Raw genomic sequence first — 12,881 nt, 5'->3', positions numbered from 1 at the left:
TTACTTGGTTAAGTATTTAAATCAATCAATCATGGCCAAAAACTCAAAATGGCATCTAACACAGGAGCCGGTTATGTGATTGAACCCCTGCCCACAGATATGTTGTGCATTCTGTAAAAACAGGAACAGGAACATACAGTACCTCAAAAGTTTGGAAATATTTTCAATGCATCGGCCTCTTATTATTATTATTATTATTGTTATTATTATTGTTATTATTATTATTATTATTGTTATTATTATTATTATTATTATTGTTATTATTATTATTATTATTATTATTATTATTATTATTATTATTATTTTCAACATTATTTACTTTGTGTGATCCTCAATGAAGACATTGAACACTCAAAGCACCTGTACATCTGTAAATACACTCACACTGTTGTACTATGTCAAATTGTTGTTGTCTTTATCATAGTTTAAATTTAATCTTAAGCATGCAAGTCTTATAGTCTTATAGTTTAATGTTTTTTTTATAGTTTATTATGTAAGTTATGTGTTATATGTTTTATGTTTCTTGTTGCACAATCGACTGAAAAAAATTCCTAGTTGTGAACCTGCTCATAACCATGGCATTAAAACCAGCTCTTATTCTGAATGAACACATGGGATTATGTGGGAAACAAAAAAGGGTGAAATAACTCAAAATATGCTTTATCTTTAAATTTCTTCAAAATGGCCACCCTTTATTCTTGGCATTTTCTTAATGAGTTTCATAAGGTCGTCATCTGAAATGGTTTCCAACAGTCGGTCATGTCAGAACTATTTCTGGTGATGACATCATGAAGCTACAGATACTGAGCCAGCTACTGAGCCAGCCTAATCGTATATATTTGGCAGTATTGTCCTTTATTTTAGGATCAAAGATTAGCCGACCTATTGGAACAAGAGAGTGACGAAGACAAACTCTTTAACTTGCCAGTGCTAGGTCTATTTAAAACTCCACACTTGCTGTACTACACTTCGAATGGCTGCTCTGTTGATTGCACGGCAGTCGCACCTAGATTTTGACAAAAGAAAGTATGGCCTTTGAAATAAGATTAAGCTTGTGCCTCTTTCCACTGTAACCTCTTAAACAATGCTGCGTCACTGTCTGAAAAGGGGGGTAAAAAAAGCCCAACAAAACCAGGCTTGTAAAACCAACAGGGGTCAGGATCTGGGCCCGTTACTGTGACAACGGCACAAACACAGGGGTAACTGGTTAGCTGGTTAATGTTGTGCTGAACCTATGGAAACACAGCTGTGGGTCATATGGACTAACCACTCTGCCACTGGATTCCTCCTGAGTAAAAACAAACAAACCCTCATCTCCTCGTGATTGGGTCAGTGAGATTCTGATAACAATGTCCCAAGACTGTATTGAGATTGTATAATATAAAGAGATTGTTCTGGATTAGAATACTTTGGTCTTTTGCTCTCCCAATTAGAGTACACATTACAGTTTGAAATGGGGCATTTTCTACTATACAATATTATAGGCATATTTCAGAAAGGCCAATACAGTACCTTGGCCCTGGAGCAGATAGTAAACTGTATACACCAGTGATAAAAATGACAGTATATCCTAACATGTAGTAGCCGCTGTATATTATATATTTTGTCTCTCAGACACTATTTTCTTTTTAACAATCAAACACATATAGGTCAATTGCTGTCATCCTCTTAGGATTTGTTTCTGGGATTCTTCACTGTCTGCACCTGGGGTTATTCATTCAGCCACATTGTTGACTCTTTGACTGCACTCTTGGTATGGGTGGGATTTCCTGACAGGAAGGTCCCTTGTTCTTTTTTTGTTCTATATGCAGAGGCAACCTTTACAATATAGACCGAGGCCGACACACTTCTGAAAAGTGTCTTCTAAAGTCCCATTGCCCATTTTACAAGTAAACTGCCAGTATAACGGTGAAGGATGTGACAAAATATTCAAAACTCTTTGCTTATTTACATTGTAAAATGATTCCCTGAAAGATAGATCAATGCAAAACACAACCTATTTCCTCTGAAGAGCTTTTATTGGTCAGGCGCAGCCCTTTGTCATCACACCCACGTCAAGAACGAAACTACTTTGAAGTCAGCTCAGGGGAGATCTTCTTTGTCATTCAGTGAGTTGTATTAAAAAGAAACCATTTGTGTTTGTATAACCTTTAATCATAATCTTAGTTTATCCTAAAAGTTAGGACAAACACATCAATATTAAACTTTACATTCACATTTTCAACTGAACAACATCCTCTCATGGTAATATAACAGTTCTTTGACATACTGTAAACCCACATGTATTGTACAATATGCACTGTATAGTACATTTGTCTTTAAAGACAAAATATAATTGAAACAGAAGTCCAAAGGGTACTACAGAATGTGCTTATTGCTTGAAGTGCAAACGATCTTTGTGCTTCTCTCAAGTGAGGAGAATGCTCCTTCTCAAGTACACTTTGTCTTGTGTTATTGCAGTCCCACAGTAACTGGTAACTGCATATGAATTACTCGGGAAGTATCCTCCCATTGTGTGTTCAATGCAGGTAAATACACATTTAACTGTAAAACTATCATCACAGTAACCTGTACACTTACTATCACAACAAACCAGTGATACGTCTCATTCAAGACTCCCAATATTCAAACCGCTTTTGCCCAGATGACCTTCCAGTGTCAAAGAGCTCGGCATATCCATATTTACAACAAATTTCATACAAGTGTGTGGAAGCACAAGCACCGGGAATGTAGTGTATTTACAATGTGCTGTGTGCACCTGTGGATATGAATCTTAAGGCAGAGTAAAGGCACAGATTTAGGAAGAGTTTTTCTTGGAGTGTAAATCCAATTGTTAAAAGACTTTAAAAGGTAAGGTATTGTTATTAGAAGTCGAGCTTTGAGTGGTGTCAAGCTAATCACACATTGAGGGTCATCCAGACAGAGCACAACATACACAATATAACAATTTTACACAAAGTCTTTAAAAAAAACACGGGCACCTTTGTCCTGTTTGTGACTGGGTTCATTCAGGACAATGACTCACATTACATCCTGTCCTGAGCAGCCACTAATAATGACTGACATTTAAAGATTAATATTAATCTACCATGGATATAGAGCAATCTTCATTATCTATACAATATTGCTTAATACGCAACAGAAAGAAAATGCCTTAATTTGAAAACCAGTGGAATTTCCTAAAATGTCATTTATCAAGATGATACATGAACTTTAAGTACTAAGATCATATTCTGTAAACATAAGACTTCAACTGACTGTGACGTTGCAAAGTATGTCAGGACTCTGGTCTAACACAAAAGAGCGATACAATACAGTGAAATCCTGACAGAAATAAGGCGCTACTGTCTGTTTAGCTTCTCTGTGAACCTGTGTGAGTGGGTCAGTTGGAGCTCTTTAGCTCAAAGCGACTGTACACGTTTCTGGACTTCATCTTATTGTACTGGTTGACCAGGTCCAGTTTGCTGTGTCCCAGTGTCATGCGCTTCTGATCCTGGCGATTCATGAGGACGCCCGGCGAGGGAGGGGGAGGGGGGCTCTGCTGGCTCTCAGGCTCAGTCTGGGAAAGGTCTGGGCCACCCCAGGGTGAAGGGCCGAGGGGAGAGGGTGACCTACGATAGTTGTAGTTGTCTTTATCTTTGTTGGAGGGTGGCAGAAAGAGGTCCGACAGTTTATTAAGAAACTGGTTGGAGGAAGTGCGGTGCTTGGGGTTGAGTTTTGGGTCTGGGACAGGGGATGGGGTAGGTGTTTTTGAGTTCAGATTAGTGTTGGGGTTGTTGGGCACATAGCCGCTGTTGTGAAACAAAGGGGGCTTGTGCTCGTACAAACCCAGAGCCTGAAATTTGGAGGAAGCTCCTCCGATGTTGGAGCGCATCATGTCCACCGCACTGGGCTTATTCCACTCAATGCCCATGGGCTGATAGACTCCCGAAGGCCTCTCGGGAGTAGGGTTGTGATTGGCCACACCATTGACACGTGACACAGGGGTAATGGGGGTTTGGTTAGTGCTGGACTGTCCGCTCCTTCGCTCAGGGCTCAAGTGGGGGTTGCTGTTCGATTCCTTCTTGTCGTGACTTTGTGTGACCTTGTAGATGTTGTTAGTGGTCATTCCTGGTGCAGCCTTCACACTGGACACACTGTTACTGGACTGGCTGCTGGAGTTCTCAGAGCACACCCTGTCCCTGTCCCTCTGCCGGCTGCAACAAACACAGTGAAGATCAGCAAAACCACCAAATGAACATTAAAACAGAACAGAGCAATGTTGTGTGTTCTGGTTTACATGTAAGTGCTTACCCAGTTTACCATCTAGACTTGTTGTAATCTCTTACATTTGAATTAACCACTATATTAAGTACATTTTAAACAGACATTGCAATATACATACTGTAAATCTTCTAGTGCCTAGTGTAGCCTATATAAGAAGCCTGTCATAGTAGAATAGTTTTATTACCTGTCAGAGAGCAGGTCGAGTCCCATGACTGGACCCAGCCCCATGTTGATGCCCATGCCAGGGAGCATAGCCTGGTACGCAGGGTAGTAAGGCATGCCCTCGTCCTCTGGGTTAAAGAAACAGTCGACAACTTGAGAGTCTGCGTACAGACAGCGAAACTCCCGGTCAAAGCTGTCGGTGATTCGGCCCGAGAAGTGCATCACCATGTTACTGTGCACCTGAGATGACAGCCAGGTGAAACTGAAGGAGAGCACAAGAACACAACATTAGCATTAACAGCAACTCCTTCTGACCACATGAGAAAATAAAATATGTACATAATTATTATGTTAATTATGTAACAGAACATAGCAACTTAAGAGAAATGTAAGGTTTTGAGTAATCAATTTATTGATCAATACTTGAGTATTTCATATCTCAGACACTGGCCCACTGGCACATTCATCTTTCATTCAAAACAACAATGAATAATGTACATGACACTCATTTGGTTTCTGTTGCAATGCTGTTGTTATGTTGTGACTGGCACACTTGCATTCCCTCTACAGCAGTTTGTGGGTTTACAAATAGTGTAAACTGCACACAAAAATGTATCCTGTTATTATTATTCATTTACGTGAGAGAAAACAATGTTGTTTTGTCGGGCACTCTTTTTAGAGAGCACATCAAAGTTTGGGGTCAGCTTTGTTCTCAGAACTTAGATGCTTTGCGGCTTTAAAAAGCTCCCTCAGATTTAAATAATTGGCTCTGGATCAGCAATGGACCTATAGGCTGAAGGTAGTCTTCTTGACACACCATTTTACTATAGACTCAAGTTCCCAACAGTCTTTTGAAGACGCCAACTTCCCCTTAGACTAACTAGACAATTAACGGCACATGTGTGAGGCAAGTCCCGTAAAAGTCGATGAAAAGTTTCCAGCTGTAGTTCAACCGTTGGGTATCTATTTACATAAAGTGACGCCTATGTCACATACAGCAGCAGTTAGCCCTGGAGCCTTTTGGAGCGTCTGTAGTTACTTGCTTCAAGTATCTGCAACTCAGCAAAGTCTCATTGGGATAAACCTCCTTCAAGCTCCAACAGACGCTTTCACTGCAGTTCCAATGAATACATAAGTTAACATGATTTAGGTGTTTTACGAGTGAGACACGCAGAGACAGGGACATTTGAACAGCAGAGGCAGCAGAGAAACTCTTCCGACCGGCAGAGCCGCTTTTTCAGTAAATCACTCAGTGCTCGCTGAGTTAGAATGACAGTCCCCAGTGATGTCTTATACAATCATAATCACTGTCCGTTTGGAGCTTGATTTCATTTATCTTTATTTATAGTAATATAGTGACAAGTTTAAAATGTATATTTTCTTTCTAAAAAGCCTTTACAGTTCATATCAAGCAGGTTATGTAGGAGTTACCAGATATTGATGGTACATGAGCAGTGAAGCAGCATTCAGGAGAGACAGAACAATATTTGGCCAGCCTGAACTAATTGGCACAGCTCCAGAACCTCGCCCATCATTCCATCGTCAGCATAAAGACACGAGGCCTGTCAGTCCCACCCTCAAAGCGATTAACACATCATATAGCTGCATAACAACAGCTCTACCTGACCACAGCACCGGCCTCAGTCCAACCTGTGCCCATTACCCACTTCAAATAATGTGGGTGGATATGACAATGTTGATATAGTAGATATGTAAGTAACAATAACATGATAATGAACCAGATGAACAGGTTTAGGTTCAAAAGCAAAACTGCTCATTTCCAACACTTTTTAAGGATTTTAAAACATATTCAACAGAAGCAGATACTAAGCAAAGTCATGTTTTAATGAGAAAAGCGGCAAACATACAATAAACAAAATGCTTACTTACTTACAAGCTATTATCACACTCTTAAAAATGTTACAACATACTGAAATTACTATGGGTACTGTTCTGTATTAAAGTATGATGTTTTATCTTTTTCTGGTGAAAGCATAATGCAATGAGTTATGAGTCACTGATATTGCCTATGCATATACTCATAATTGCGATCTTTGATGCGTTTTGCACTTGAAACGCCTGGATATTTGATGTGGATTATCAAAGGACTCACTAACCCACTTTGTGCTTAGCCTTTGCACCTTGGACCTTCCCTTATCTGTATTCACGAGAGCCACAAGCACTCACTCAATAAACAACAATGAATGAATTGAGCCGTGTACACTGTGACAGTATGCTGTGTACTTTGCAGCTCACACTACTTCATTAAGTTTCTCTTTCAAACAGCGAAAGCTCTAAAATATGGAATGTGATTTTTAGTAGCACTCCTAAAACCAGACCGACTGGAGATTAAAGCGATCAGAGGCAAGCAAGCGTGACAAAGAAAAAAATGACAAAGTAACAAGTTATTTTCAACAGCACTGCTTGTGACACGAGCTTGCGAAAATCCTTCTCAAGTTCAGCAGGCCTGTGTGTGACTTCTTCACTGTCACACACGTCCCCCAAGGCCACAGAACAAACTACAAAACAACACTGCAGCCAAGTGATTTGTAAATTTAATATGAAATGAATGAATGAAGCATCTAATTTGATAACTATGTACTTATCAACAGAAAAAGAAGAAGAATAGAGCCTTTTAACGCATCACAGCAGAGGTGTCAACTAGTCTGGGCAGCTGGGTGTTTTGATAAACTCAGGAGAAAAGGTTTACACCTAATGTCAATGTAATGTGTAACTGTAAGATTCTGAAATGCAAATGTAATTTACATTGAACACAGGGTCAGGCCAGACTTCTCAGAACAATATATTCAGCAAAGCCTTTGTACCAAACAACAAATAAACATCACCATGAGCTTTACTGCTTCAGCCCTTTGAGTCTCCATAACTGTGTAACTGTGCGAGATTAAGAATGTAAACTGTGTATGTAGGTGTATATATATATATATATATATATATTAGAATAGAAAACGAGGAATTATTATTATTATTATTTTTTTTTCTGTTGTTTTTTTTCTTTCTTTCTAGCTATCATGTATAATAATAATAATAATGCATCAGTTTTATATAGCGCTTTTCTGGACACTCAAAGACGCTTTACATTGCACTATTCATTCACTCCATACCCGGTGGTGGTAAGCTACTATTGTAGCCACAGCTGCCCTGGGGTAGACTGACGGAAGCGAGGCAACCAGTCTGCGCCATCGGCCCCTCCGACCACCACCAACCACTCACTCACTCACTCACTACATTCACTAGGCTTCCTGGTGTTACTAAACGGTCTCCCATCCAAGTACCGACCAGGCCCTTCCCTGCTTAGCTTCCAAGGTCTGACGGGATTGGGCAGAGCAAAGGCGGTTTGGCGGTTTGTATGAATTCGAACCACTGTCACAGCGCATCAGGTATGTAATAGCTCCTTTTGTTTGTCGATTTTATTTGCTACACAAGGGGAGAAAAAAAAAAAGACTAAATATTGTGTGTAATAACAGAAATGTAAAAATGAACACATTTGAAATGTAAAACCACACAATAAAGTAATTAAAAAAATAAAAATAAACTGCTCAAATAAATAAAACAAATAAATGATTGATTTCTAAATATTACACTGTTAACGTCTAACACAGCCAATTGTTTTTACAGTGAAATAATGGGGGTTAGTGTTATGGCAAGAGCATGAAATATAGGCAACCATGTTTGTTCTTCACAAAATTATTGAGCGGACAAGGTACAGCATTTTGTCAGTTTTAAGTCTTTGAAATTAATTAAGTGATTTGTTTGTTTTTATCATGCAGGCAAGTATACTCAGTTTCAGGTATATCCAGAAGAGCAGCTCGCTGCTTTCCATAGCACATTGTTGGACTATAAAATCAGAGATCGGGGCTGCTCCAGCTCTAATTCACCACTGTCATTCAGCCAGCAGCAGTGAACACATTCAAACCAAATGTCGAAGTCAAACCACTGCAGAGGAATGTTGCAGAACATCTGACTTGGCCTCTGTTTGTTTTCAAGACAAGTTCATTTTTCAGCAACTGCAAAGATCATTTAGATCAAGCTTTTAATTCAGTGTGTCCCAGTTGTCTTTATTTTTAAGAAATAAATAATAATAAGAAATAAAGGTAATGAGGATCTGAACAAATCATATCAGCATCTGTTTCCACTTCTCTGTGGAATATGCATTGTGAGGCTTTTGGGTTTGTGGGTTTTGGATGCAAATGACTGCAAAGTACGTGGCAGTCAATATGTGGAAAGTACTTCCAGAGAGCAAAATATATGGAAGGTTTTAGAAAAATGTTTCCTCAATAGCTATATCAATATAAACACAGATTTTATCTTAACATTTCAATGTTTCTTAAGACCAGGGCCCTTAAACTGAGAAGGATTGAGGACCAACTTTCATTCAGTGAATAAAATGGTGCTTTCTTCTCTGCAGAATATTGTACGTGATATTTTTAAGTATGATTCTGTAGTGCATAATCAAATATGTAACAAATACTGTGACCTCCTGCCTGTCCCGATTCAACAGCCTCCACGTTAAAGGCCACAGCTTAAACAGTTAAGACAATACATACATTATTGTAGTTTTTTAAAAACTGTTATGTTTAGATAAAAAGTCCTTTGTTTTCCCCTTGCCGATATAGTACCTCCATGCACTGCAGCCTGTTGTCCAAGCAACACTGCATAAATCCACTGAGCTCATGTGCATTCTCTGCCAGAGCCGGGGGTAACAGGTTTGCGCCTGCACAGTGACACAAGTAAGGGGCCAACAGTCCTCACACATTCAGTTCTGACACAAACACCAGGCATGGTGTTTGTGTCAGAACCAGACCGAGTCTGTCCATCTGAAGATTATAGTCCCAACTTATTTTTCTCACAGTAACAGATAATTATACAGTATGTAGCTTATTCGCAGAATGTAAATGATAATCTCTGAAGTAAAAGTGAGAGACCTCGGAACATGTGTGAGGTGTGGCTGATTCAACTAAGCGCACAGAAGTATGTAGCCTGTACACACTGCTCTAGTAGGGACATGAGAGCGAACAGATGAGTTTCATACCTGTATGAGCCTGCAATGACCTCTTCGCAGTCAATGATCAGGAACTTCTCCAGCACTTGACCAGTGAATTTCTTTCCACTTTTGGTGCAGTACGTGTCTCCACACACACTTCGAATTCTCATGTGCTATTCAACACACAAGCACAAACAGGAAAAACGTCACATTTCAACCAGTGTTAAAATAAATTGCTTGATCATTTTATTGGACTATTTTGTCAAAACAGGTCAACAGTAGTCTGTACCGAGGCTCAGTGCTCTCTTTTGCTCTGCTTCGGGAGGTATGAGCAACAGCACATTGTGCATTTACCACCAGAAAGTTCTTAACTTCATTGGGCTTTTTTATATGAGTAAAACAGCAACTGTTAAAAAAGTACTGTGAGCCTGCCAAGGCTTGCACTCAGGCTGCTAAACAACAAGCTACTGTTCCACATTTGGAAACACAGTCGGAGGGTTTTGCTACAAGTTACGCAAGATTCTCCATGACTTCTTTCTGCCACTCATAGTAAAGTTCTGGAGGTAGCACAGGACTTAACTGGACACTGTAGTGTGAGTGTGAATGTGCACTTACATTCAGGTGCGAGTTCTGGATGTCGAGCGCAGAGCACATGTCTGTGAAGGAGCTCAGATTCTTTTCATCCAGCAGGATGTACACCGGCACCTTTCGCTTGTTGGACGCCTCCATGAGGTCACACAACAGGTCGACGTCTGTGAACACGTCCATCACCAGCGCGATCACCTACAGCAACACAAACCACAACACATTACAATCATACACTTTACGATGTTGATTAGTAGAAGCTTTCAGATCCTGGTTATTATGAAATAAGTTAAAACATCATGCAAAAACATTTTCTCTTGCAACATAATTACACCATTATTCACACAATGTTTTAAATTATAAGGTAGACTGATTACATTAAATTAGTAAGTGACAGCTAACCAGTTATGAACATTTATGTTGCTTTATTGAACGCAGTAGTTTTTTTAGTTTTTTATTTAAGTATAGGCCTAATAGTTACAAAAAAAAACAGGCCAAGCCAGACTTCAGTGCTCAGCACATTCTATTCAGTGAGGTCTTGTGCCCATAAAATAAATAAATGTTCTGTGGACGAATTTTCTCAAGACTGTGAGCTGTAAAATACATGAGTGTAGAATCAATAACAAGGATGCATATGCATGCATACACACAGACAGGTGCAGACATGCCCAGGTCCACAGCTGCACAAACAAGTGTGCACAAGAATAGTGATTAATACTGATGAGAGCACTGGGACGAGATGAAACGATGCTAATGTAAAGTGAGTATCATTCAGACTGTGCACTGGACAGGAGATACAGCCCACGGTGGTGTGTATGCCTATAGGTCACATGACCGTGCCAGCTGCTGACTCTGCACAATGAGTTGCCCACAAGTGCTTGACAGAATACACATACAGCTGCATTTGTTTTCAGTCCTCAAAGGTAAGACTATTTTATCAGCTCTGGCCACAGGATGATTTATTAATATATGAGAGGTGTCTGAGAAGAGGTGACTCATACAGTGTGTGCTGGACGTTCTGCCAATTCACCAACTGTGTTCTTATTTAACTGTTGTAGCTTCATCAACCCAGACAAGTTCAAACTGCACTATCGTGATGTTTGAAGATAATCATTGGGTTTTTACTGCATCAGTTAGTGTCAACATTGACCTGACAGGGAGGGCTGGCCTTGTCAGAGCAAATAAGAGCTGGTCAAACATCGATTTGTTTGTAAGCAAACCAAGTGGAAACCACTTGAGACACCAATTCCCACTGTGACAAAGTATCAAATTGTTATGCAGAACTTGTGTTGCTTATTCCATCAACACCACTTCACAGTCTTCACAGAAATAAACATATTAAAGCAGTGTAATTTCAATATGACTTTTTACTGATATCGATTTCTTAGACCAGAATAATAAGGAAAAAGTCAATGACATAGATGTTGCTGCTTGTTGCTTATTGAGTGCCAACATACTATCACTCAAATAAGCAAATAATAATCTCAAAGCTCCAACCATGAAGCAACAATATGACACAAGTCAAGTGTACACGTGATGTACAGTAGCTACACTTGATATCAGCACAATTCTGCAACTACAGCATTAACCATCCACAGATAATCTGAGTCTCGTGTGCTATTTATAGTGGCCGGTCTGTTCAGCAAGAGTCTGCCACTTCTAATAACCTATTGTCTGGAGGGCAGTGGTGTGGGCTGAACACAGACGTTTACCGCAACAGTCTGCAGGCAGTGACCTGATCTGTGTGGGACACACACGGTACAGTTCCTACCTTTTTTGCCTTGTTGATGAGGGACCTTATTAGGTCCTTTACATTATGAGATTTGTCTCTCTGGAAGTAGATCTGTGTCTCGGACGGTCCATAGCGCGCAGGTGGCTCGGGCCAGCCCAGCTCGAGCATGGGGGGCTCCTCATCTGACATCATGGGGAAGTACGTCCCGGAGGTGAGCTCCGATACCGCATCCCCATCCCCAAAGTCTCGGTCGTTGGGTCCGGTGCCGTTGGAGTCTGAGCATGTTTTGGCCGCGTGCTGCGAAATGTAGCGGATCTCCAGAGGAGACAGGAACGTAACCTCGCGCTCCTCGGCCAGTACCCGACGGTACTCCTTTTCCCCGTGCTCCAGCAATGCGTCCGTGGCCAGGCGCGCTGCTTCATTATGGCTCAGCTCAAGAGTGGAGCCCTGGCGCCAGGGGTTCTTCACCTCCTCCAACCGTGACGCGAGCTTCCCCAGCGGCTTGCGCCCGTTGGAAGACGGCCGCAGTCCCTCCGAGCTTATCATCATCGCTAATAACTGTTCAAAAAGTCCAAATAATCAAGGAACGAACTCCCGAGACTTGCAACAAAACTCCCTCTTGAAAGGACATCATTAAAAACAAAGTAAAAGTTTCATTCTGGGAGGCGGTGGGAAACAAAAGCAGATGACTTGTTTCAAAACGATCGCTACAAAAGTCAGTCTGTAAGTAAGAGACCAGAGTAAACCCAAAGTTTAGCTCGAGATAATGTGAATAAGTTAAACTCTCACGTCTCCTCCGATAAAAAACAAAACAAAAAACAACTGGGCTCTGTCGAGCTGAAATGTAGAAAATAATCCAAAACAAACAGCCCTGAGTCCGTGTGAGCCGTAATGGGACTGGCTTCTCCAGTTGCCCGTCTGTGTGAAATCCCAGGAGCCTCGGTGCGCAAGCGGACAACTCTTTCCCTCTCAGCTCTCACTGCGTGGCTCCGCGAGCACAGTGAACGCGAGGCTCACCTGTGGCCACCTGCACGCCATTGGCTCCTGAGGACAAGCCCCGCCCACTGGGTGCCCCCCTCCCCCTCCTCTCTGCTCCTCTTGTCATTCTGGTCTGTCCGCTCGGAACAGAACACC

General features: G+C 41.0%; 1 protein-coding gene across 1 annotated transcript; it reads right to left on the bottom strand.

Moving 5' to 3' along the window:
- Nucleotides 1–2,199: 2,199 nt before the first annotated feature.
- fam83c (family with sequence similarity 83 member C) lies at nt 2,200–12,460 on the bottom strand. The gene is made up of 5 exons (XM_079578335.1): nt 11,787–12,460; nt 10,046–10,213; nt 9,479–9,603; nt 4,451–4,690; nt 2,200–4,196 (listed from the first exon to the last, which is right to left on the bottom strand). Exons 1-5 carry the CDS (start codon nt 12,294–12,296, stop codon nt 3,383–3,385), a joined length of 1,857 nt encoding a protein of 618 aa, XP_079434461.1. The 5' UTR covers nt 12,297–12,460; the 3' UTR covers nt 2,200–3,382.
- Nucleotides 12,461–12,881: the final 421 nt, after the last annotated feature.

The sequence above is a fragment of the Gobius niger genome (genome assembly GCF_951799975.1).
Source record: "Gobius niger genome assembly, chromosome: 20".
Classification (NCBI taxonomy): domain Eukaryota; kingdom Metazoa; phylum Chordata; class Actinopteri; order Gobiiformes; family Gobiidae; genus Gobius; species Gobius niger.
Note: the sequence above shows the minus strand (reverse complement) of the source record. Positions and strands in the feature narration are given on the sequence as shown.